The 26,919-nt window shown below is 38.7% G+C and overlaps 1 protein-coding gene across 11 annotated transcripts; it reads left to right on the top strand.

Annotated features, from left to right (window-relative positions):
- The first annotated feature begins 688 nt into the window (after positions 1-688).
- Positions 689-26,752, top strand: CEP83 (centrosomal protein 83). Of its 11 annotated transcripts, XM_068668405.1 has the most exons (17): positions 716-820; positions 1,949-1,994; positions 5,418-5,578; positions 5,923-6,073; positions 6,840-6,932; positions 7,232-7,363; positions 11,314-11,565; positions 12,720-12,851; positions 16,008-16,122; positions 17,520-17,664; positions 17,802-17,951; positions 18,615-18,690; positions 19,832-19,989; positions 22,746-22,875; positions 23,747-23,850; positions 24,601-24,781; positions 25,508-26,752. In XM_068668405.1, exons 3-17 carry the CDS (start codon positions 5,430-5,432, stop codon positions 25,691-25,693), a joined length of 2,154 nt encoding a protein of 717 aa, XP_068524506.1. In that variant the 5' UTR covers positions 716-820; positions 1,949-1,994; positions 5,418-5,429; the 3' UTR covers positions 25,694-26,752. The 11 variants fall into 11 exon arrangements, with proteins under 11 accessions (XP_068524515.1, XP_068524484.1, XP_068524519.1 ...); XM_068668414.1 differs by lacking the exon at positions 1,949-1,994 and having other exon boundaries at positions 689-820; XM_068668383.1 differs by lacking the exon at positions 1,949-1,994 and having other exon boundaries at positions 692-820; positions 5,316-5,578.
- The last annotated feature ends 167 nt before the right edge of the window (positions 26,753-26,919 follow it).

The following is a 26,919-nucleotide window of genomic DNA, read 5'->3' as shown; positions in this document are numbered from 1 at the left end:
ACTGACACAAAGAGGAAAGGAACAAACACACACCAATGTGTCCCCCTTTTTCCCCAACAGTTTGTTTTCCTTTCATATTTATTGCTCTTTACATTTCTCATTTGCCTTGTACTATATAATTTTCATTTTCTAGCTGTTTCTCCCTCTTGTTCTTTAGGCTCATCTCTTGTCTGACCCTTTTGCCTCTCTGCTGTGTTCCCGAGTCCCATGCTTGCCAGTTCTTCTTCCCCCAGCCATCTCCTCCTTGTGCCCTTGGTCCCTTGCTTTCACTCCTCTTCCCCTGCACTCTGCAGGATTCCCAGGCCAGGCCCATCTGAGTCCCTACAGCAGCATTATACTAAAAGCAATCAGAGGTAGGAGCAGGTTTTCCGTACTGCTTCTCGCACAGCTGTGGGATGGGGAGGGAGACGGTCACTGTAAGGCTGTTGAGCAGCTTTGCTGGCAACAGACACCTAACCCTGTCTGCTGATTTTAGTTACCTAGATAATTTAATATTTTAAAATTTATATTTTATTTTTTTTTTCACAGGGGGACGGGTGCCATTTCCCTGTGCCTGGGGACACGGCCCCGGGGTGCGGCTGGGCCGGGCCGGGCGGGCTCCTCCTCCCCCTCATCCCCCTCCTCCCCTCCCCTCTCCTCCCCTCCCCTCCCCTCCCCTCCGCTCCCGCCTCCACGCACGCGCGCGGCCGTTCCCCGGGCGACACCGCCCGTCCCGCTCCCAGGCCGCCCCGCGCCCCTCGGGCCGGCGGCGCCATTTTTAAACGGCTCCCGGCCGGGGGCCGCCGGGTGCAGGGGGAGCCCCGCGGGGGCGGCGGGGAAGGTAACGGAAACAGTAACGGTAACGCAACGGCCACGCAACGGCTGCGGGCTCCGCTTTCTCACACGGGCTTTGCCTGCATGGGCACAGCTGGGTGGGTGCTGCCGCGTTTGCCTGCAGGGGCCGCGTAGGGCACGCAGGCTGAGGTGAGGAGTGAGCCCTGCCTGGACGCCGCCGGTTTGCAGTCAGTGTGAGGAGTCCTGTCAGCAGCAGGGGAAGTGTTGTGGGCTGTGCAGCTGCGTGTGGCAGGCTGCGAGCTGTTGCATCTCTAACCCCAGCTGCAATGTTGAATGAGTTTTTAGTGAGAAGTTTCTTGTTTGTATCTGAAGGTCTCTTGTCACAGGAAAACAAACAAACTCTACCTGGTGTATGCAGACAAATTGCTCTGGACTGCAGCTAAGAGACTTACCAAATATAACTCCTGTGACAAATTTTAGTTTGATCAGTGGCTTGTGGTAGCAGCTTGGCTTACTAGTGTATGCTTTTAAAGCAAAGCCTTTAATCCTGGGTTAGCTTATAACCCTGTTTGTTTTCTTTATCTAACAAAAATAACCCTATTTCTAGTATAAGACAGAAATGGCAAGAGTAACCCCACGTGCTATGCATGAAGGTGGCACTGTGAAATCCCGTGTCACAGGGTGGGTTGGGTTGGGAGGGACCCTGAAGGATCACCCAGCTCCAACCCCCTGCCAGGGGCAGCGGCACCCCCCCCAAGACCAGGTATACTCTGACATGCCTGGCAGTTGACACGTGTACTTTAAACAGCATTGTGAGAGAAGTGACAGTTGAAATGAGACTGATGTCTTTTGTAAGTTATAAATCATAGAGGTGTTCTCCAAAATTTCTGCACTTAGGCATGCAGAAGCATTAAGTGTTTATTTTCACTGGATTCTCAACAGTGATGTCTGAGCAGTTGCCCAGACTATAGAGATTCCTATGATAAAGATTTTCACCTTTTGCTGATTTTTTTTTCCAGTTTATTTTGTTTTTTATTATTATTATTTATTTTATTTCTTATTTCTTAAATGTGGTTACTTTGGCTATTGTAAAATGTAAACTGTTAAAGCAGTATACAATCTAATTTCTTAAATGATAGATAAGTTTGCTTTGTTTTTTTATTTATTTGCTCGGTGTTCATGGGAAGTGTGACCTCGGGTGTGTTGCATAGTCATTTAAGGTAGGGCTAATTTAACCTAACTTTGCTGAAAAGCCGAGTGTCTAGCCCAAGGCTGTGACCGCATGAAGGTCTGAACTCCTGATGTGACAGTTCTCTGCTCCTGAAAGGAGAGAGGCGTGCTCCTCCTTCCGTCACCTTATTTGTCTCCTTGTTTCTTTGTGCAAGCCAGTACCAGCTGCCTACTTTCACTGATTCTGTGGCTTGTTGGGTTTTTCCTTATGCTGGAATGACTCACTGCCTCACCAGAAAAAGAAACTATTGAGTGTTTTCTGCTCGTTTAACTATTGGCTTCTTGAGTTAAAGCAGTTCATAGAAGGGTCTGATGAATGGCAGTTCCAGGAATAAGGATGAAGGAGGGAGGAAGGCAACCTCTCATTCCTGGTGACAGGGAGCTGTCAAGTGGGTTACGGTTTCTTGTTAGCTCCTTATCTGCTCCGACTCCACAGACCCTTAAGCAGAGCAGTAGTGTCTGGAATCACTTGCGTGAGGCTCTGCTGCCTTTGAGTGTCTCACTTATTCTTCCAGACAAATAGCTTATTGTTCCACGAGATGTGGCAGCAGTCGTTGCAAAACTACATTCAGAGTATCATCTAATTTAACTGTTCAATGTTCAACCGTGGTAAATTTATGTGTGTTAGCATGGTCAGAGGACACAAAGAAGAGCCGTGAGTGAGTTGTCACCCAGACTGGTGTGTGCTGGAGTCCTGGAGTTGGGCTATGCCAGGGAAGCAAGAAGGAGGCTGTGGTGGTCAGAAATTATAGTGACGTCTTCATGTTTTTCTCTAAATGCAAGTTTTCTCACAATTTTAAGTGCTGGTAGAAAACAAAACTTAAAATAATGTAGATCAAAAATCTTGTGAAAGAAATGTCCTTTCATGATGTGTAGATATAAAGGAGAGAGATGTGAAGTAAGTCTTTAAAAAGTGTTTCTTTGTGTATGAAAATAGCTCTTTGGAGGAGAAAGGCAGAACAAAGGTGACTCTTGGAAATCTAGTCGAGTTACTTCACTTGACTGGATATTCTACCAAAAATATTAACCAATATCAATATATAGATATATGTATATTATGTAGTTTCAGGTATTAAGTGTGCAAAACCTGGGCTTCAGGACTCTGTACCAATACCTTTCCTTGTGTACCTGCACAAAATGATGTTAAGATTGCATAGTATGGATTCGGGGCAGTTGATACAAGTTTGCAGTTTTGTAAATTTAACAAGTTTTATGTTATGTTATGGGTGGAGAATTAATTTTAGATATGCTGGGGTTTTAGTTTCTTTCAAGCATGTTTTATGGTTCTCTACCTTTTTTGAACAGGTGTACAAGGGAAGGAGTTTTAACTAGTGTTCCTGTAAAGTATTACTTAAAAAAAAAAAAAAGTGTAGTCCTGCATAATCTTGAAGAATATTTTAGGTCTAATAATTGACTATGAGAAAGTGCCACTAGTACAGAAGAGATTCATGTTAGTAGGGTACTTACTCTATAGGGCCAAGACAATGGTGAGTGTTTGCAGCTCTGTGAGGACTTGTTTTGTTTTTGAGGAAAAAAAAAAGAAAGCTATTTTATTTAATTTTATTGTAAGAAAGTGTGTAGGCTAAATATCACAAGTTGCTGTCAATGATTTCAAGGAGGGAGGTCTTACAAAGTAATTGCATTTCTGGTACTGTAGATTCTATCACTGGGAATGTAAATCCTGAAGTTTGCCACTAGATGTCCCTGCAAGCCCAAATAGTTTTGCTTCCTTAACTACATATTGCTTAGGTTTTTGAATGTGTGAAACGGATTTGTAAGCCACATTTTTACCTCCTGTCCTTTTTTCTTTTGTGAGATCTTTAGGCAGATGCGCACACAACTGGATATGTGTTTTGCTTTATAATCTGTGGACTTTCTGATAGTAGCCAAAGCTGTGAGGAGAGGATGCATTTCCCACCTTCAGCAGCTTGGGGCTGAAATTACAAATGGTTGCATTTCCATTCTTTTTTTTTGTTCTGTTGATTAGTTCTCAGAAAACTCCATGTTTTCTGGTGTCTTTGTATCTATAATGCTGCTTCCGAAGCATTTCCTCCTCCTTATCCTCTCAGCAAATCTGAGTAAAGCAGGATAAAAGAAATGGCTGTTGCCACCTTGCCTGTGCTGGTATTGGGACACTTTCCTCTCACCTTTCCCCATCCTAGTAGTGGAGGAAGAAAATGGGCACTAAATGTGCTGTGCTTATTTATCTACATGGAAGATAATTTTCATCTCGCTTGTAGCTCAGGGTTTATAGAATCCAATGGTGAATGCTTAAGGTAGGCCCATGAGAGATGTTAAGAGTGGAATACTAGAAAGCGTTACGTATTCAGCTGTGCTCAAGAAGGAGGCTAGCTAGTTGCAGTGATGCTGGAGATTTAACTTTTTTTTGCATACCACTGCAAATACAGAGTTTTTAGGCACCAGTCCAGTACTGCCGAAAGCCCAAAATGTCAGGGTAGCTGGTTTCAAAGCTTTATAACTTCCCTAAAATTCAGTTGCAGTCCTCCCTCCCCCAGATCCTTTAGAAGCACCAGCAATAACCAGTCTCAGGCAGTGCCTGGTTTCTAATATCGAGAAGAACCGATGGGGCGCATGTTATAATACTTCCTCATTTCTCAGCATCTGGCAATCTGCAGCTTTCTCACACCCATCCGAGATTGTCACATTTAGCAAAACTCTTGCTGGAAAGGTCACACGAAACCACCAGAAAAACTTCAAAAACTAGAAGTGACACGTATCACTGATACGTTTCAGAGGTGAGCTTTGGACAGTCTGGAAGATACCAGCCTGTTAAGTCGTAACTCTTCCAGAAGTGGCCTGATAGCTCACCAGTGAGCATCATCTCCTGTTTGGGGTGATGTGATGGTGTGTGGAACAGTGCATCATGTTAGGATAGTGCGACAGACTGTGATACAAACAGCTTTTACTACTTCGTATCTGATGTCTGTGACCCCTGCTTGAATCCTAGTTAACAGGGCATAATTAACATCATGGTTTGATTCTCAGTGTGCAGTGCAAGTAAAAATAACACTTTGTGTGGCCTGGTGGTTAAAGATGCTTGTGCTTGTTTTGTATTGGCTCAAATAATCTCCAGATTTAACTTTATTCTGTGTCTCTACGACAGCTAGACAGCTAGTACATCTCAGGGCAGGTAGAACGAGCAGAGCAGAGTGGCCCTTTCAGTAGGGGATTTCTAACGTGAGTTACAGCCAAGCTAGGATTCTTCTGTATTGAAAGCAAAAGTAGCACGTGAAGTCTTTGAAGTGTGAATGTACTTGATTGCTAACTACACGGGTTTGTATTTCTGTCAGGTGACCTGATCTCCTGGGATGTCAGCTGAAAAGGTGCACGGCGATGTAGATTTGTAATAAGTTCATTTTTTTTTTTTTGTCCTCTCAATACCCATCGTGAAGAGTCACCATAAAATGGATGCTTTGGGTAGTCTTCTTCCTCCCATGGCTGGGAGTGGTGATGTGGCTAATTCACAAGAATTACAAAAACTTCTGATTGATGAAAAAATGCGATGTGAGCACCATAAAGCAAATTATCAAACTCTAAAGGCAGAACACATAAGGTACAGTATTTTAAACAGGTTTCTTCATTAGAGCTGTTAAAAGATGAAGCAAAATCTTAGGTAGAAGGGAGTTTGTGTGTGTTAGCTGTTTGTGTATTTAAGGACATATTTCAGTATTGTTCACTTCAGAAAAACACAATTCAAAATACCTTAAGATATTGTAGGTGAGGTTTCTGAAGTACATTATATGTTTGTAAATATGGGATAAGTTTTCAATATGTTACAGGATGAAGGTATTAACTTCTTAGTTTTAATTGATATTCTTATTTTTGCATCTGAAGATGAGGTTTCTGAGCTTAAATTTATTTTAGATTTACTCTCCAAATGAATATTTTAACTTACAGGTTACAGGAGGAATATACAAAATTACAAGATGAACTGAAGCGGTTGTTAGTTGAAAAGCAGACTGTACATGAAAAATTCCAGTTTCTCCTTGCTGAATATAGAGAGGAGTTGTTGGGTAAAACACAAGAGTTGGAAAGACTGAAGACGCAGGTGAGGCAATTTACTAGTAGAGTTTAATATGTATTTCAGTCCTGGAACAGGGCCATGTTTATGTTTCTGTAACAGGCATACATTTGTCTTGAATCTATTTCAGCTATCTTGAAACCCGCCCCATCTGAGGAATGTTTCTTCCTTAGAGTGACTGACTATAGGATGAAATTGTTTTGTTTAATTAAATATTCTAAATTCTGCTAGGTACTACATTAATAGTAAGATCCTCAGTCTCTGTCCATGCATGTTCTGTTCCTGCTATGGGGAAAATCGTCTGCCCTGTTGGATAACTTAGATGCCTTTTAGCATAAGTGGTTACAGAAGTAGGTGTTTGTTTCTCTTCATGGTGGCAACTTTCTTCATCCTAAAAAGGAAACAAACAAACAAAAAAAACTACCAAAGACATTTAAGACCATTTGGATGACATTTTCTATAATTGCTTGTTTCCCTAAACTAATGCAGGACGTAGTTCTTAGGAAACAAACACAGCATCTAACAAAGGATCCCCAGACACTGATTGACATTTGTATTGCTTCTACCAGTGAATGCTGACATTTTAAATGTCAACATTATCTTCCCAGAATATTTTTAGATCATTAATATCACATTTCTTCTGTAGCTACCATTGAAAAATTCTTTAGAAAAACAGAAAATAAAACGGAATTCTTAAAGCCATGCTTGAAATACTTTATTCCTGGATATTTGGCCTGTCACAATGTAAATAAATGAATAAGACTGGTTATTTATGATACCTTTCTGTCTTAAGGTCCTAACTCCTCAGAAGTTAGAGCTGTTAAAAGCACAAATACAGCAGGAATTGGAATCTCCTATGACAGAACGTTATCGGAAACTAGAAAATGTAAGTATAGAGTATTTAGTAGTATTTTATTTCATTTAGAGTAGTGATGACCAGTTTGTAATTGTTTCTAAAAACCTTAAAAATTAAAACTGAAGGGGGAGCAAAATAGGACTTTCCTTTGGCTGGCTGGTACTGTTTGCTACTGTTGCCTGAGGCAGTGGAGGTTGAAACCCTAGAAAAGGGAGAGGGAGGGATTCATGTCTACAAATGAAACTTACGAAGTGACAGGAGCATTGCATGGATGTTTGAGAGAAATAAAACCGAAAACTTTGGACTGATTTATTTTTTGTCTCACTCAGGAAGTGGAAAAATACAGAACAGAATATAACAAACTTCGTTATGAACATACTTTTCTGAAGTCAGAATTTGAACATCAAAAGGAAGAACACGCACGTGTTTTAGAAGAGAAGAAAATAAAGTATGAGGCAGAGGTACATGGATTGTTATGTTAGTTTAAATTGTATCTGATGACAAAACCACTTGAGGGGTTATCAGTTTGACATCGTTTCAAAATGTAGTATTTGTTTCTGATCTTGTAATTCTCAAAACGCTTTAATGACTTAACCCTAAGGCTGTCTCTGTAGGTTTGTTTGGTGATGTGTTGCAATATCATTTGTGCTATTATAAGTTAGAGTAGACTTGCCTTCTGATAAGTAAAGCTACTGGCTGTCATTTAAATGCTTTTTTAAAATCATATTTTTGATAGAATTTGAGACATGAAATTAATAAGTTATGAGTTATGATAGAAACTTATTTTTTTAAAAATGAGGAAGTTAGGCAAAAACACCAGGAGGCCTGCATGGTTGAACAAAGGAGCTTCTGGCCAAACTCAAGCAGAAAATGGGAGACCTGGTTACCCAGAATATGGAGAAGGCTGAGGTACACAATGACTCTTTTGCCTCTGTCTTCACTGGCAAGAGCTCTAGGCACACAGCTTAAGTCCCAGAAGGCAAAGGAAGGAACTGGAAGAATGAAGAACCACTCACTGTAGGAGAAGCTCAGGTTTGGGACCGTCTAAGGAACCTGAAGGTGCACAAGTCCATGGGACCTGATGAGATGAATCCCCAAGTCCTGAGGGAACTGGCGGATGAAGTTGCTAAGCCACTGTCCATCATATTTGAGAAGTTGTGGCAGTCTGAAGTACCCACTGGCTGGGAGAGGGGAAACATAACCCCCATTTTTAAAAAGGGAAAAAGGAAGGAGGACCCAGGGAACAACAAGCCGTTCAGTCTTGCCTCTGTGCTTAGCAAAATCATGGAGCAGATCCTTCAGGAAACTATGTTAAGGCACATGGAAAAAAAGGAGGTGACTGGTGACAGCCAACACGGCTTCCCAAAGGGCAGATCATGCCTGACGGATTTGGTGGCCTTCTAAGATGGGGTTACAGCACTGGTGGATAGAGGAAGAGCAACTGATGTCATCTACCTGGGCTTGTACCCTTCTACCTCACGCTCCTGAGACACCACCTGCGGTGCTGCATTCAGCTCTGGGCCCCCAGCACAAGGATGTGGAGCTGTTAGAATGAGTCCAGAGGAGGGCCACGAGGCTGGTCAGAGGGCTGGAGCACCTCTCCTGGGGGGACAGGCTGAGGGAGTTGGGGTTGTTCAGCCTGGAGAAGAGAAGGCCCTGGGGAGACCTGACAGCGGCCTGCCAGTGTCTAAAGGGGGCCTGCAGGAAAGATGGGGAGGTGTCAGGGAGTGGAGTGATAGGACATGGAGTAACAGTTATAAACTAAAAGAGGGGAGATTTAGATTAGATCTAAGGAAGAAAGTCTTCCCATAGAGGGTAGTGAGGCCCTGGCACAGGCTGCCCAGAGAAGCTGTGGCTGCCCCATCCCTGGAGGTGCTCAAGGCCAGGCTGGATGGGGCTTTGGGTAGCCTGGGCTGGTGGGAGGTGTCCCTGATTATCTTTAAGGTCCTTTCCAACCCAAAGCATTCTATGATTGTATCCATGTCAACTGATCATAAAAGAAAGAAAGAGAATATACTGTTGACAGGACAAGGATACAATTTGAAACTATGTGGGATCAGGACAGTGATTGTTGAAAGGATACTAAAAACTTTTTGGTATCTTTATTTCAGTTGTGTTAACTCTTGAATAAATAATCCATAACTTTTTTGTTTCAGAACTGAACTTTGAAATGCGTAGCTAAATAAATTGCCAGTTTATGTGTTTTAAATATATGCAGCTGTGTAAATGAGTGTTGCATATGTGATTTGCATATTCATTTAAGTATTTGTCTGGGAGTATATCACAAGATGCTAGATTTGAATGTATTAGTCCCAACATGAGGTACAAATCAAGGGCAATCACTGCTTTCAAATCAGTCCAAATTCACAAATGTGGTGCATCAAAAACAGAACGCTTGTCCTTCACAGAGCTAACCCACCATGCTGCTTTATAGCCTGCCTCTCTTGTGGGCTTGCTGGCTTTGTGCTAGTCCTGCTGCAAACCAGCATGCTTAGAGAACGTGGAATTACCTGGATGGAGCCCAGGGCACAATGTAATCTAGTTTCACTTATTTAGATTCCTTTTAACCTCCCCTGCCATTTAATGCAAGGGTACTACAAAAACATCCTAATTCCTAAATGCTGGCTTGAACATGTCATGCAGTAACTCTTTGATCTGTTCATAAAAGGGATTGTGTGGGTATATGCTGCAGAATTTGGCATTGTTCCATAGAAATCACTGATTAAATTCATAAAAACAGTGCAGAGTTGGGAAAGTGGTCTCCAAATATGGAGAGAACTCTTTTGCACCTTACTTTCTTACTCATTTGCCCCCAGTCTGCACAGAACATTCTGTCACTGTAATTTAGTTTGAAACTCTGGGATCTATAGATTTATAGTGTTTGCTAGTTAGATTCTCAAGATTAGTTCATACCTATCACACTGCCTCGGGAACTTGCTTTGTTTTCTGTCTGACAGGGATGGTTCACATTGACTATCTTGAATTCTGGGCACAGTACACCAGGTGTGGTCTTAAAACTGCTGGAAGGATGCAGAAGATCACTTTTGGGGACCTGCTGGCTATTCTTTTCATAGAATCTTTAAGGTTGGAAAAGACCTCCCAGGTCATCTGGTCTAATCATCCCCCTACCACCAGTGTCACCCACTAAACCATGTCCCTAAGCACCACGTCCAACCTTGAACACCCCCAGGGATGGTGATTTTGTTAGTTTCCAGGAATCAGTTGGTTGTCTTTGCTGCAGGGGTGCTCTGCTGCCTAATACTGCAACTGCCCACAAGGACACCCAGCTGCCTTCCTGTGGAGCTGCTTCCTAGGTAGCTGCCCCCAGCCTGTGCAGCTGCAGTGGGTTACTCCACCCCAGATGCGTTGCTGTGTACTTGCTCTTGTTGAACTTGAGGTTCCAGTCAGCACAGTTCTTCAGTCAGAGGAGCAGTTCTTCTTTCAAGCATATTGACCATTCCCCTGAGTTCAGTGTCACCCACAAGCTCGCTGAACGTGCACTCCTGTCATCCAGGTCATTGATAAGGACATCAATCAGTATGGGAGCCTATACTGACCCCAAAAGGTTCCATCAGTTACAGGTAGTCAGCTGAACCTTGCATCGCTAATCACCACACCTTAAGCCATCCAGTTTTCCGCCCAATGCATCATGTGTTTATTCAGCCCATATCTCACCAATTTGGTGAGAGAGGGAAGATTATGGGAGATTGCATGAAAAGCCTTGCTAAAATCAATTTTTTACAAGATCTACTTCGCTCTCCTTTTCTGCAATGCCAGTCCTAGAAAGGAGAGAAGTAAGCTGAGCAAGTTTTGACCTTGAGAAACCCTGCTTCCCATTGTCTTGTCTTTCATGTGTTTAAAAATCAATGTTAAGAGGATTTGTTCCACAGCCTTCCCAGAGGCTGATGTGAAGTTGATTGTCCTATAGGTACCTGGGTCCTCCTTCTTGACCCTTTTGCCCTTGATGAAGGGTGTGCCATCTGCCTCTTCCCAGTCTTCCAGAGCCTACTTGGGTTGCCATGACCTCTCAAAGATGAGAATGGCCTTGCGATGATATGAGCAAGTTCATTCAAAGTGCTTGGGGGCATTCCAAGGACTAATGTGTTTCCAGTGCATTAAGGATCCCTAACTTTTTTTTCCTCTACTCTGAGTACTGCTTTACTTCCCCAGATTGCTAGGTGGTTCACGGACATCTGAGGACAAGCCTTATCAGTGAAAATTAAAGCCAAAAAAGGTGCTGACTACTGGGCCTGTTGATTGTCCTATTTTGAGAGAATACAAATGCAAATATAATTTCATAATTTTTAAATGTGCACTGCTGCACTTTCCTGAATTGTCAATCATTGTATTTGTTGCTGTCTGACACGTAATCAATATAAAGGCTGTTCTTTTTCCAATTAACAACGATCAGATTGCAAGGCTGGAGAAAGATAAAGAAGAACTCCATAATCAGCTGCTGAGTGTTGATCCCACGAGGGACAGTAAGCGTGTGGAGGTACTCTCCAGAGAAAAGGCACAATTGTATCAGAAATTAAAAGGCTTAGAGGCAGAAGTAGCAGAACTAAGAGCTGAAAGAGACAACTGTGGTGCACAAGCAGAAAGTGTTCAAAGAATACAAGTCCGACAGTTAGCTGAGATGCAGACTCTGACAAGGTCTCTAGAGGTAAGATTATTATTGTTTTTTATTTTTTAATTTTGTCTCCTTGTAGAGAGGAGTGAGAATAACACTTAACCTAATAGAACTGTCACTGAGGTCACTGATAATTTTGCTATTGAATCCACAATTTGAATTTGTAAATTTCAGATTTAAAAATACGGTGCAAGTACATTGCAGTCTTACTACCAATTTAGCTTCGGAAAGGTGGAGAGCTTACCTGAGAGATTTTAATTGATTTTCCGTCTAAACATTTGAGTAATACCATGTACGCAGCCAAAAAGGTGTTCAAGTCAGCACTTGTCATTTAGTTGGAGTTAGAAACTGGTGACAAGATGTTAATAATCTGCTACAGTAAATTTTCAACTTTTAAAAATTCCTTTTGTTTTTAATTTATCTACCTGTGTCTCTCTATTCTTCAACATATTACCATAATTATTTGGTTCTCAGCTTTTGCTTGCCCTTTGAAGAACCTTTGGTATTTCTGAACAGTTATATTTGCTGGGATTCTTCTGCATTCCTCATCTGTGGTCTTCAGGTCTTGCTACCTGTCTAGGTAGTGAGTCTTTCTGTGTAGACTTCTTGGACAGCTGCAACATACAGATGCATGGTTCATTTTGCTTTTTACTTTATAAGTGCTATATGCACTTGTAACAAAATGCAGTGAATCTCTGTCAAGTACTCTGATTCCAACTTAAAAAGCGTCACAATATTATTCATTTAGAAAACTTTAAAAGACCCTGCCAGAAATAGGAAATTTAGCTTGGAAAAAGTAAGGTGAAATCCTAGGTTATACTGCCTTTTTGATACTTTAGTAAATCTCATGGTCTTGAGCCTATAATACTTACACACTGGTGATACTGGAGTTTAGAGCCGAGAAGGAATTTACGGGTAGGAATATGCGCTGCCACCTAACTAAGCTCTGCCTTTTCAAGTAGGATTGACAATGTGTGTGATTCCGTGCATTCAGAGCTAATAAAAGCTTTTGTTACTTCTGAGTAAAGTACAAAACCATGTGCTGTTGACCAGAAGTTAAATATTTTTAGGTATAATTATTATAAAAGGTCATTAATATCTTGAAGCCCAGATCAACGGAAACATGCAGGTGAGTAGCTAGAAACAGCCTTGCTCCAAAAATGTAACAAACACCTCCTTTATTCAAGGCAGAAAAGAAGTCAGCTGAACAACAGATTGATCGAGTTGAGAAAGAATTGCAGATGAGTCATGAACAAAACATTCTTTTAACTAGCAAACTTCACAAATCTGAAAGAGAAGTCAATTCCTTAACTGCTAAAGTAAGTGCTATTATGATATTCTAAACATACATTTTTCATATCATGTTTAAGTTTCTGTTCATATTTTACATTAAGAATAAAATGACAACATTTTTCTTCAATGACTTAAAGTAGGCTTGGAATTTTTTTTCCCCAATTTCACTTGGAAAATATAGAATGTGACTTCACAGGAAAAACTTGATCTCTAGGAACATCTCTAAAGATTGAGGTTATACTTTTTTAATTTTATATTCTAGGTCTTTTCTCTAAACATAACAGTGCTCAAAGAGGTGTCTTCAGGTTTTTAATACTCATGAAGATAGCCAGACTTCTTTGACTGCAAAAAAGTATTTCTAACCCATGAAAAGTTTTATTTATTTATTTATTTATTTTTATATCCTGTGTAAAGTGCAACGGAGCTCTAAATAGATGCTATTTTCCTTTCTTTAAGTTGAGGTATGGCTTGTTGATTTAATTAATTAATTAATTAATTTTTAAGTATCCTTGGAGCAGGCTATGTTAGCTAGAGGCAGCAATCCGCATCAGAATCACTGCTGAGATCTAGGTTGTGCTAGAAGTGGGACAGTTGTGTAGCCCTCCCCTTGGGCTAATGTCAGCATAGCTTATACAGAAATGTTTCTGTACAGTGCTGCATTGTATCGTTTTAAGTAGATTATTGTTTTACAAAGTTTGAGTATCTTAGCTGTTGGATCAGCACCGTATCTAAGGGATTTTGTTTTGTTTCTATGCCTTTTCTCAACACCTTAGAGAAATTTTTAGAAAAATACTTAGGTGAAAAAAAAATCAAAAGACTTCTACTATAGGGAAAACCTGGAAGTGCTTAATAAGAAACTTGGCATCACTAGTTAGTAATTCAGAATAATTAGATTGGTATTAGATGCCAGATTCAGAGTTTTATCTGGTTGCATCTACTCCTCAGCTACATAATGTACAAAAGACAGACCTTTATGTAATTTTGTATGTGGTTATTTGAATGAATAAGCAAAATTGAAGCACTAGTAAATTGTTTTACCTTCAAATGTTGCAGAATAGTTTTACTGCTTTATGTAAATCTGAGTCAGCACACTCATATTTCATTCCTAATGAAACAGGTACCTGGATAAATGTTAGCATTCTGTTATTTCTCATTCTGCCCTTTCTGCAGAAAATATTGGATGATCATTTTTAGCACATTTGTCAGTTCTTGCTAGCAAACTTAATGTCCTGTGTTTTCTCAGTCTACTAGAAAGGCTTTAGTTATTTCTGAACTAACTGTAAAGCCAGTAGTTTTGGTCTTGTATGTATAGTTGAATGCAGAACTATTTTAAGCTCTGTGTTGACTCAAAGCTATCCTATATTTCTAAATATTCTCTAAATTAACACTGACATGTGCATTGTATGGGTATGACAGACAACATTGGCATAATATTTCTCAAAAAAAAGATACCATATAGGAAAAAAAATCCTTCATTTTCTTCCATAGTTGTTCTTCAGCAACCTCAGATTTCATTTAAGACGTGTTTCAGAGTACACATTTATGAATGTGAAGTATTTCATTTTGATCCTTTGTCCTAAAAAGTTCAAATTTACCATAAGAATAGGATCTGCTGGTATTTTAATGTCTTAAACTTGTCTAAACGAAAAATAAACTGGAGGAAGAAACTTCTTTGTTAAACATTTTAAAATCAGTAGCCTATCAGAATATCTAATCATCACCAGTCTTTTTGTATCAGCTGGTGTTCTCAGCTTTACAGCTCTGCGCACCTGCAGAAGTAGGAGAAAATTATGTTTCTTGAAGGGATGAAAGTAGGAAATAATTTCTATATACTAACGTCCCTGTCCCCCAAACACTTCTGTACCCACTCATACTCATTGCTGAACAATTGCATGCATTTGTGTTGTGAATCTGTGCCTTAAAAAAGCCACCTTAAATCTTTCCAAGTTGCCCTCAGATGTTCTCAACATCATATATAAGCAACCAAATCCACCATGTAGTTACTTAATAAGCTACTATGTCATTCTTAACCTTTTGCCACTTGCATGTGCTAGCAGGTTGTAATTATGTTTGTCACTGTGAATGGATTTTCAATATAAGTGCTTTCCTCTAGGTATTTAATTCTCATTGACCGTGTAATTACTGTGTATGAATGCCTAAACTATAAAAAAAAAAAGTTTTTGTGCAAGCAGTAATTGTCTTTGATTTGATATTCTTAAGACTGCTTTTATGAGGCTGTTTGATGTGCATGTCTTAGCTGCAGAGAAGTATTTGATTTAAAATGCACTTTAAATCTATGAAGACTTCGACTTTGAAAGTAATGTAGCACTCCAGGAGGTCAAGGGTGATTAAGGGATAAGTGGTTATCAAATTGAAATGACTTAGGGGAAGCAATGGATACCCTGGTTTTGCATATCCCTGCTTTGTTTTACTCCAGGGAGATTACATTTAACTTTATTTTAGTTTGACTCAGAGATTTTCAGTCGGAAGTGAGGTATGAGCAAACTGACATGCTAATGCCTGAGTTAGTGAGGCATCCGGGTCTTATGCAATATTGGTTCAGTGTCATAGCAAGAGAGTTCAAATGAGTAGTCTTCTCAAAAATATGCCAGTGATCACAGGCTAGCTTGGAGAATGTCTAGTATTTACTCAGAAACTGAGTTTTTGTAGGCAATCCTGCACGTTTCTGTGCAAATCTTTGTAGAGAGTATCTTCTAGACTTGTAATAACTTGTAATGAACTGGCTTGTAATAACTGGCTGGTTAAAGATGAAATACGTGCCCGTAGTCAGAAAGCTTGTTTCCCAGAATGGATAGTGTATTTGGGCACTTTAATGTCTTCGTCAGGGAATATGCACACCTTGTGTATCAAGATAACTGATAATACATCCATTAGCCTGTAATAATACCAATCATCATTTGGGGAACCAGATCATGTCAATAGATGTAGTGCTGCAGTATCCATATAAGCACCATTTAAAAATTATCTGCAAGGCTGGATATTCTAGAATGGCTTTCAGAAAAGCAGTAGATGGAAAAATATTTACAAAGGTGTATTTAAAATAAGCGTAATTACCCTTATTTCACAGATTTTCTTGTTAGCAAAGTATCGCCTGACAAACTTTGAGCTGCAAATACATACGTATTTATTTTCAGTGGATTTTTTATTTTTCTAATTCTTAGGTAGAGGAACTTAAACATTCACACAAATTAGAAGTAACAAATGTCAAACTGGAGGCAGCAAGAACAAAAAGCGAAGCAGAAAGAGAGAGAAACAAGATTCAAAGTGAAATGGATGGTAAAATGTGCAATTAATTTCTAGTGGTTTCTTTTATAGCTTTCAGTTAGAATACTTCAATTATTTTTCCTCTAAACATTCCCTGGCAATCTTTACCTTCTGCTTCTGGTCTAGGTGATAGATCAAAAAATGAATTTTGTTATCTGAACTGTGTCCTATCACTTGATCTATCACACAGGTTTTGAAGGACAGTTACAGAACAACTTGCATTTATGTAAATTAATGGATTTGTGATACAAATTGCACGTAATCTGTTTCAAATCATGTCCCTTCTAGGGCATTTTTTTTCTCTATTGTCTAATTCTACAGCCTTTTGCACTCTGCTTGAAACCTTAATGTATTATAGGCTTCAGTGTTTTGTTTTCTGCTTCTGAATCCATGGAATGGAAAAAAAATGGGTTAGGCTGTCATGTGAAACAAAATCTAATTTCTAGTTTGTTCTTTAAATAAAATAGGCAATGGTCTAAGCTACCTAATATATCTGAGCCTGTAGGCAATGTGTAATAGTCTTCTGTAGTGAGAAGAACAAAGCTTTCTAGTACCACTTGCTGCTAATTTAAATCACTCTACAGTTTTTAAGTGGACTGTCCTCCCTGATTTACCATAATCTCAAAATGGTACCTTCTTCTTCCTGGAACAGTTATTTCTGTTGGTTTGTTTTACTGTTAAGTATCCCAAGAGCAACTAAGTGCTGATTTCTGTATCAACAATGCACTTATTGCAAACTAAAAATGTTGGACCCTATGAAATGTGAAGTACAGACAAGATTAGAGCCAACCTGAAGCTGCCTGTGGAATCTGACTTGTATCACCGAATTAGCTAAATAACCAGGAGTTATTGTTATAACTTGTCTACCTATTTGCCTGTGGAACACAGCTGCCTTTTACCATGTGCATCCATTGTTCCTTTGTGTGGAGTCACAATTGTAGAAGTGAAGAATTTGGTAATATGACTGGATTAAAATGGGAGATTTGCTGTAGCTGGGTTATTAATTTCAAAGGTAACCTGCTACTGGTTTCTGTAAATGTAATGTCCTCTGTGAAAATAACACATCTTGCTTGACCTTTTCTTAGCTATTGTGGGACTCTTTTTTAGCCATACACAACTGTGTACTAGAAATAACTTTCAAACTTAAATCTATAATACCACCTATTACATTTGTATAAGGATTCCAGTGCAATGGTCACTCTTCAAAAGTTTTCTGAAATGTTGCTGTTACACGAATGGTCTTCTCTCTTTTATCTGTCATTTAATTTCCTTCATTCATTTACATTCAATTTTGTGAATTCTGATGTTTAGTTCCCTTTTTGCAATTTATAGTTATGCTATTAATGGATTTCATCAAGTTGATATCAATAATGACATTTTAACTTTTTTTTTTTTAATGTGTACTGTAGGATTGCTGTCAGACAATGAAATTCTTAAGGCAGCTGTTGAGCGTCATAAAGTGCTTTTAGTAGAAAAGGATCGAGAGCTAATTCGTAAAGTGCAAGCTGCTAAAGAGGAAGTTTTTGAAAAAATTGCAGCCTTACAAGATGAAAAGTATGTTTGTTGATTTATTGCTCAACTTCTAAAAGGGCTGGGAAGAATGTTTTGAGTAACTTATTTAAATGTCATTCCTAGTAATAAACTCTTGGCACTTTGTCATGTTCTTCGGTAAATATTGTTTAATATCTCAGGTTAGAACTTGAGAACAGATTAGCTGATCTAGAGAAGATGAAACTGGAACAAGATACTTGGAGACAAACTGAAAAGGATCAGTATGAAGAGAAGCTACGTGTTGTACAGCTGGCAGAAGAATCTAGCAAAAAGGAACTTCAGCGTCTGCGGTAGTGGTTTTTCTAACCTTAAAACAAATTTCTCATTTTTTTCCATAATTTGTTTACAGTAGTCAGTATAAAAGTTAACTATTTACAGGTGCATAATTGTTCATTATGGTAAATAAAACAAATGACCATATGCAGTGTGTAAAAAGATGACAGTAGAAAAAAATATGCTGTTTGTAAAGAGTTAACATTTTTCATCCAAACCTTAACAAAAATTACAATTTTAATGAACATTTTAAAGAAGTAAATTTGCATTACCTTTGTTAAAACTTGGTCCGTGTTGGCTGCTCAGAAAAACACAGTGTTAAAATGAACTGTCTTTCTTTCCACAATAGCACCATATCATCAACTGGCAAACTGGAATCCTAATATGATCTCTTTCTGAGATGGTTATTAGAATTCTCATTGAAGTTGGTTTGCTACAGTATTTATATGAAGATCAGTATGAGGAAACGAATAAAAGTCATACTACAAAAAACAAACAAATAACCTATTTCTTAATCCTATATGAAGCCTAATAATCAATAAAAATAGATTTTTAATCACTTAATTTGAAAGGCTGCTAAATATTTATACCATATATTTTGCTGGCAGGCTGATTTTGACTGACTTCTAACATCAATATTTTAATTAGATTAAAATAATTGTATTTTATACAATTTTTAGATTAAAAATTCAACAGCAAGCTATGCAGGCAGAGGAGCTAGAAGAGAAGAAACGTGAAAGCGGCGATCTAAAACAGGTAAGAGTTTATTACATTGTAATATTTTATAGAGAAATACAGTCTTTCCTGCAGTGATCATGTCCAGCATTTGAAGATAAAATTGAATTTTTAAGGCTTTTTTTCCCCCAAGAGACAAAATGTATTCAACAGATATACATATATATTTTTTTATTTTTTTTAAAAAAAAAGGTGTACAGGAATCAGTCATGCTTTTGTGGACCTTCATAAATGGATTACAGCTTTTCGCTCCATGCAGTTTTTAGGTATCAAGGATTTCAAAGCTGAATGTTTATGGACTGGTATATTGAAAACGGTTATGCACTATTTAACTGGAGATTCAGTTTCCATGGAAACTTATAAATTGTTTCTAGGTAATGCTCTGCATTTATACTGCATCTCTCATCTGAGGTTCTTCAAGTGCTTAACAGATGTTTGATAAATGAATAAACTGGTGTAAAGTGGTATATTTCTATCACAAAGTGAATTGATGGCAGTGTTGGAAATAAAACCTAATTCTTTTAACTCCTGCTCACCCATACTGTTACCTAGTAGGTAACATATGGGTGTGCATTGAAGTCATCTGGAACCTGCATGCACCTGAAGGTCAATGCAATATTTTCTTTTCCGCTCTAGAAACTGGGGTATCTGTGGGTGGGGAGAGGAAAAGAAAAGGGGAACAATCGGCCTTTCTGTGTGCTGACTGCAGAGATTGGACTTCTCAGACTCTGTAATGACTTGCTTTTGTGAACTGGTTGGTACAGCCATTGAGGGCTGTAACGCGGTTGGAGTCAGCATTGTGTGTTAGGAGAGAGAAGAGTCTGGGTAGCTCCAAAGCTAGGCTGATCAGTGTGGCGTGGTGCTCTAGTTCTCTAAGTGCTCTAAGGTGTAAAAGATTCTCTGAGTTCAAGGAAAAGACTGAGGATTCCTCTCTTCCTTTCTCTTTCTCATTTCAACCACAATTGAAGATTTCTTCCTTGTCTAATAGTAATTTATTGTAAAACTTCTGGAGAAGCCGTTAAGTAAGGAGAAAGGGAACAAATGAGATAGATTTATGTAAGTTAATGCAGCCAGTTGGTGTCTGCATTTTGTTCTCAGTATCTCAAAATTAATTGTTAGTTATTTGCATATCTTCTCAAATGGAAAAATTTCATTTTTATAGCAAATTCAAGACATGCAACTCCAAGTTGCTTCACTTTCTCAGTCAGAAAATGATTTGCTGGATTCTAATCAGAAGCTGAAGGAAACAATAGAAAGACTGAGACAAGAATGTCAAAACGCCAGGACTCAGGCAGAAAAAGCTCAACTGGAAACAGAGAAGTAAATTTTTTTTCTTCATTTTTGGTTTTACTTTTCATATTGCCTGTATTGCTTTCATATGGATTACTTAGAACGGATTGTGGATTCCGAATAAAGTCTGAAATTAAATGTGAACAGGAAATACTAGACAACTGCATATTTTTTTAAAGCCATAGCTTCTGTTATCTGTTATGCAGTATGTATACAAGCTTTGCTTGTGATAACTTCAAAAATAGGAGTTTGTTTCTATTCATGTCTGTTACAATTTACTATTGACTAATGAAATACACAATTTAATAGAAATAGGATAACATTTTATAAGGAGTGAATGTCAAACTTACTACGTAAGAGTAGATCCAGAATTTTGTATGCAGTGTTTTAAGAGTGTTAAGAGTGTTTAAGCATGAAGAGTGAAAAAAAAAAAAAGTGGTTGTGTGTTACATTATGCTTTGATAAGATTTCAGGGACCCAGTCTATATGTGTGTATATACGTTTTTTCCCTTTCACCACATACTTTTAGCTGATATGAGGCAAAAAAATAGCCTCTTGGGTGTCTACTAGTTGCTCCCATCAAAATGAAAAATAATCACTTTAGTACACATGTGTGACCACAAACAATCAAAACATGCTAAAAATTGCTAAAGGAAACCAAATCTTGTCCAGAGGCAGTCCAGTAATGAATGTTTTCCTGGAATTTAAAGATTAATTTGTCAGTGGGTATGAAAGAGCTGTTCAGTATTTCCTAGCCTAGTAACCAAATAGATGTGTAACTTGTAATGGATTATTGTGTTGTGGGTGTTAAAGACAGTCAGTGTTCCAGATCAAATTGAAAACTTCTAAGAGGTGCCACGTGGTATACATATATATATATATGTATGTATATATATACTAAATCCTTCTTTGCTATGGGTTGCTAATGCAATTGCACTATTGTCACTGATTCAAGTATTGCTTTTCAGTTTCACATTTGAAGAGATTATTGCATTAGCACCACAGAGTGCTGTGTTTTAATGCCATCAATGCAGGTGTCAGTAGCATGTTAAATACTTTGGATGTTTACTTCAGGAAAGAGTATCCATATTTTGAGTGAGATCATCACTCATTTACACATTTATGGGATGTAGATCTTTTATCAGTCAGGAGTCAGTTTTCCTGGGAAGGCAGTGACAGGAGCTTGGCAGTCCTCCGAGGTGATTTTATAAATCTGTAGGTAATGTGAGATGCACCAAGTCCAATACTGCAGAAATTAAGAAGCTTTGCAGCCTACATGCAAGTCCTCCCAGTCTGCCCTCCTCTTACCCTGGGAGCCTTGGTACATTTCCATTTCTCTTCTGACTCTGTGGGTGATGCAACTTCCTTCCTTGGTTCAATAATTCTTTCGAGCTTGAACTCCAAGGGTAAAGTTGCATCAAAACAACTTAGCTTAAAGAGGAAGTGAAGTAAGGACCAAAAGATAAGAAGGCCTGAGATACATAGTTTCGGATAAGTTAAAATAATGCTAGTTGGGCCATGAATAGGTAAAGCAGTTGGCTGGGTCTGGCTTAGGCTTGGAAATGAAAACGTGAAATGAGAAAAAGCCAAAGGTGAACTACTGAGACTGATAAAGATGAGCGATGAACTCAAGCAGGCACTTGTTTAGTGTTTCAGGAACAATATTAGTGGCATTTCTTTAAACAAACAAAAACTCAGGGCCTTTTTAACCACTGTCTCAGCTGAAATTCTTTTAACGTTAAGCAGTGATTTTTGGGAAAACTCTTGGGTTCCTGGGTAGTAATAATTACTTATAGTTAATAGGAAGATACAATCCCCACTGGATCTGCTAAAAGAACTATTATGGATATCAATAGGGCCAGGATCCTGGTTCTGGTTTGAGAGTGGATGACTCATAATAATTCCACTGTGGGGAAGGTAAGGGGTGTTTGGTGAGAAATGTATGGAGATTCATTCAGACTCCCTGCAGGGAACCTGCATCAGCCCAAGACCAGAGTGGCATGGATGCACTGATACCAATCCCTGGGCTGCATTTCTTAAAAACTGCTGCACAGAATCTCACCGTTTGATTTTTATATAACAGCACAATCAAATAGAGTTGTTTCTCTGCTTTGACCCACAGTGCAGATAACCACAACAAACAAGACGAGAAGCTGGCTCCTTTCCTTTGCACTGCTAGAGAGCACAGCCTCATTTTAACATCTTTTAACCATGCAAAAATCTAAACAAATTACAGATTTGGGTGTCAGTGTGGGTTCAGCTGGATGTTGTCTAGGAACCGTATCTGTGGGAGCTTCCTGTTATATTGGTGTTCTGGTTGGGAGCACACAACAGTCAAGTCTGTACTTCTCTGTTACAGAGGAGTAGAGCACACAGGGCAGCAAGCTACTCCCTTAACATCTCACCTCCCAAACACAGAAGGCAGTTGTCAGCCCTTCTGACAACTGACACTTGGCATAATTGTCTAACGTTGTGCTCCAGTGTGATTATTTGATTTGAATTTAGAAATGTTCTCTGGACAGTTGGGCAACATGCCAACCAACAAGCAGCCTACAATTACTGGAATTAGTTTTCAGAATTTGCCTTGTGGTTGAACAAAACCTAGGATTACGTTAAGGCACAGGTTGAAATTTGGTGAATCTTGGACACAAATTTAAATGATAAGCTTCAGTATATAAACCTACGAGTTGTGAAAAGAAGCGTTTATTTTAAGAGCCTTAAGGCCATAATCTAAAACACTGCTTTGTCTATATAACATTTTAATCTTTTTACCTGATTTTTCTAAGGACTTTAGAATACAGACGTATTGAATGGCTGGAGGAGAAGCACATGCTTACTCAGCGCATCACAGAGAAAGAGGAGAAATACAATGAAGCGAAGAACAAGCTATGTCGGGCTGCTGTTGCTCAGAAAAAGGCATGTTGGCTCTTCCTTTATGAATGATCATGTTTATGAAAAGATCAGTGTTGCTTTGGCCAGCTAGAATTGTTTTAATATTACAAGTCTATTTGCAATCTACTGTGTATAATTATAAAGTACATCAGGTTCTTCAGGATTAGCAAAGAAACATGTCGAAGTGATATGCAAAGGAATATTATGGCTGGCAACTTTGTTTTAGTGCCATCAAAGACTTTGTAAGGTTTTCCTGTGTGTATTTAAATGTTATTTTTGTGTGTTATTTTAAGTCCTTGATTAGCAAGGATGTTGTTTCAGGTATCAGATAGATGCTGTTCTCCTTTTCCTTGCTTATGTGTGACCCATCTGTTCTGTGTTGCGGTGTGGTACTCTTCATATTCTAGCTTGCTTTTTATGTAATAGCTTGAAAGGAGAAAAATGATTGTTTATAAAAACTCAAGATTAGTTGGCAATTTTATACGTTGTTCGTATACTGATTGTGAAACCTACAGAAAGTTTCTAAGCTCTTTAGAAGTTGAGGTCAATATGAGCAAAAAAAAGTCACAGAATAAAGTGTACAGGTTTTTGTCATGTTTATACATGGCCATGTAAGAAATGATTCTTGTAATTACACAGCCAGTGAGTGTTAATACAGGCAGTCATCGACCAATGAGTGACTTACTGTGCCTTTTTCAGTCATAGCTCTGGGTTATTTCCCGTCTCTTTTGTTTTCTATCCTGGGGATTCAGAACCTCCTAAGAGCATAGCAGTAAGAAAGGGAAATTCCTAAAAACTGTCACAACATTAAACCATGTGCAGTCTGGGTTTAATTCTTACAGAAGCTCATATACCAAGGCGTTACTTAGCTTTGTTTGAAATGTCTGCTTGGCAGAGAAAGACGCTCAATGATAATAAACAAAGGAGAATGCAAGAGAAACTACACCTTCTGGAAGCCAAGATAGAAGAACTGGAAAAAGAAAATCATGTGTTAAATAGGTAATAAACATTCATTTTTCTTACCTTGAAAAATTATGTATGGCTCAAATCTGACTTAGAAATATGAAGTACTTATGCCACTTAGTTTACTAACTGGAGCCAGTCTAATGGCATTTTCAGTACTAGAGTTCTTTGGATGGAATCTGTCTGTGATAGTTGTGTTTGTGGACAGCTAAGAGTTTATAAGACAACTGTAGGGCTGGCTCAGGTAGAAATGGAGGGAAAATATCTGAAGAGTACAGATGCTGTTGCAGGAATCCCTTCAAAAGAAGGATTTATGTTTAAAAAAGAAAAAAAGGAAAAGGTGTGAGCAAAGCAGTGTTGGGGTTGAAAGCACAGTATGTGAAAATAAAAGGAAGACTGGAAAGAAAAAAAGACTTCAGAATGGCAAGGGAAACAAACTTAACATCCTCTTTGAAAGAAAAGCTCCTTTTCTTTTTTTGCTCATTGAGCAAGCATGGAGGGCATGATTCAAATAATTAATGCAATGTGGCTCACTCCTGTGAATGCTATTAAAAGCTTAATTTATTTCATGTAAATTCTAGTCTGTAATGCAGCGGGTAGGTTGGCGTGTGCAGGGACTCTGAGGTGTTTAGGCTGAAGAATATACACAGATCTTCCACCTTCAGGATCTTCTGGTACATAGTTTGCCTTCATAGAGACAGTGAACAGCAGAGTGCTCACGGAGAGGTGTGCTTCTGTGTTGCGATAATTAAGGTTGTGAGCAATAAGACATCTCTTATTCTGCAGGCAGAATGTGTCCTATGAAGAATATGTGCGCCTCCAGAAGAGACTGAAGGAATTACAACGTAGACACAATGAGTTCCGGAGCTTAATTTTGAATCCTAACATACCATCACTCGGTCCAGCCGGTGTAATGTCATCATCTGCCCTGCCTCCTGGGCCTGAAGTGTCCTTCCCCCTCCTTCAGGTGGTGATGTATTACCATGTATACGTGAGAAAATAATATGACAGAAGAGGGGTATTAGAACAGTCCTTCACTGAAGACCTTAGTCTTAAGGAAGGAAGGAGCTTTAGCTATTTGAAAAGAGGAAAACTCTTTGGAATGCATCTTTTGGTGTTCCCTTCCTCTGAATAGGAAGGAATTCTTCAAAGACAAAGGATACATTACAGAATGCCACAAACAGGCAATTTTAACCCTGCTCTCTGTAGTTTCTCCTTCTCCTGAGAGGCTTTAAGTGGCGCCTTTTGGACAAGAAATCCCATTCTATTTGTATCAAACCATCCTTTCATAATTAAGCACTGATATTGCTGCTCTTGATTTCTTGTGTGCTTAAAAGCATTCTATTTACCCCGGTGAGCTTCTGAGGGTGGAAAAATCTCTCTAATTGAGGCTGGCCAGGCCGACTTTACTGATTCTTGGTAAGTGACATAAGGCCTCAGCTTAGTGTGCATCTTCATCCGAGAGAAGGAATGCCTGCGCTCATTTCTCGTTGTGGTTATTTGTCTTGAATGTCAGAATGATATCCACTAAAATTTGGGATGGTGGTGGAATCTAATGAGTAAAAACATTCTGCTCTTCACAGTTTTTATTTTAAAACCATTAATAGCGATAATAATAATAAAGAAATTATTGCTCATTTTGGTCGCCTGTAGGTGTGCAAAATGTAATACAGCAACTTTTATTGGTTTTAAGGAGGAACAGCATCAAAGAGAGCTTTCCCTGCTTCGCAAGCGTCTAGAAGAACTAGAAACCACACAGAGAAAACAGCTGCAAGAGCTTGGACCATCTAGAGAGCGAGTAGCAGTAGGAGCATACAGGGACTTAGCCAGAAACAAGACAGCCGAGGAAGGTGGTACACAAGGAGAGGACTCCAAATAAAGCCTGTGAATTCTACGTAGTGTTAGTTTTCAGTAGCTTATCATTTGTACATGCTTTTGGTATTCTGCCAAACCATGATTGTATGTGCCTGAATTGCGTAAAAAATACTCTGCATAGTTTTGTATTTATTTTTGACAGACTGTTTAAATTATCAAGAATGTTGTTTTCTAAACAAAACCATTGTAAGAGTAATGGCATTTTGAAAATATCTTTATAAATGGTGTAAAAATATTTGGAAGTCAAAAAACCTGAAATAATCTTGTTGCACAAAACTTTAAAAAATATTTTAGCAAGGGTTGTGTGGTGCTGAAATTTTTACATTTAAAAAACAAATTGAGATTCAATTTTCTGGAAAAATCCTAAAATAATGTAGTTGATAATATCCTCTTCCTCCTTTGATGCAGAAGTTATTGTATTGGTGTGGAATTTTGCTGGGTTGATATTTGGATTGTAAACCAGTTGCTCTAATCTACATTTGGAATGTTATTTTGAAGTTCCCAAGCACATAGACAGGATGAAATGAATTGAAAAAGCGATGAAAACTTTTTTTTGCTACTCTTGTCAATGTGCCTCTTGTATTTTTATAATGGGCAGAAGCAATAATTATTTTTTTTTGAAATAATGTAGTAGAGTTGAAGTATAACAAATTGCCTTCACATTATGAAAATAAGTTTGTATTTGTTGTTGGTACTGTAATTTGTTTACTCCACTACAATAAAATCTATTTATTCAAGGTTTATTTGCTTTATTTTTTTCCCTTTGATATCACTTTAGTAACAGAAACCTGTAAAGGACCAATTAGTCTTTATGATTTGATAGTGAAAACTTCTGTGGGTGTAAAAATTTTATCTGCTGTTTTTATGAAGATTTGCAATGAAAATGTATTAGTGACATACGCAGTATGTTTTTAATATTGTTGTTAAATTGTAGTACTAGACACCTGAGGAACAAAATTGCATTTAGTGACATTGTCGTTAATATTGACTGAGCTTTGCTCTCCTGATGCAGCGTTTTTATTTTCCATGCCGTGTGTCAATGTAAGCGTGGTATTGCATTTTCCTGGGGAATTTGTTAAACTGTTCTGAGAAAAGCGGTGTATTAGCCTGTGACCACTAGAAGCCATGGAAGGTGTTTCTGTCTCCTGGAGGATTAACCTGGAGAAGGTAACGGTCTGTGCCTGAGCTAACTGCCAAATGCTGTGCTCACCAGTGCTGATCATTATATGG

Source organism: Anas acuta, chromosome 1, assembly GCF_963932015.1.
Source record: "Anas acuta chromosome 1, bAnaAcu1.1, whole genome shotgun sequence".
NCBI lineage: Eukaryota > Metazoa > Chordata > Aves > Anseriformes > Anatidae > Anas > Anas acuta.
This window is presented reverse-complemented; position numbering and strand designations above follow the sequence as displayed.

Excerpts from the sequence above, each read along its gene's own strand:
- CEP83 (XM_068668414.1), top strand. The coding sequence starts at position 5,430 with ATGGATGCTTTGGGTAGTCTTCTTCCTCCCATGGCTGGGAGTGGTGAT. Across the intron at positions 5,579-5,922 it reads CTAAAGGCAGAACACATAAG|GTTACAGGAGGAATATACAA; the intron begins GTACAGTATTTT and ends TTTAACTTACAG. Across the intron at positions 18,691-19,831 it reads AAAGCGGCGATCTAAAACAG|CAAATTCAAGACATGCAACT; the intron begins GTAAGAGTTTAT and ends TCATTTTTATAG.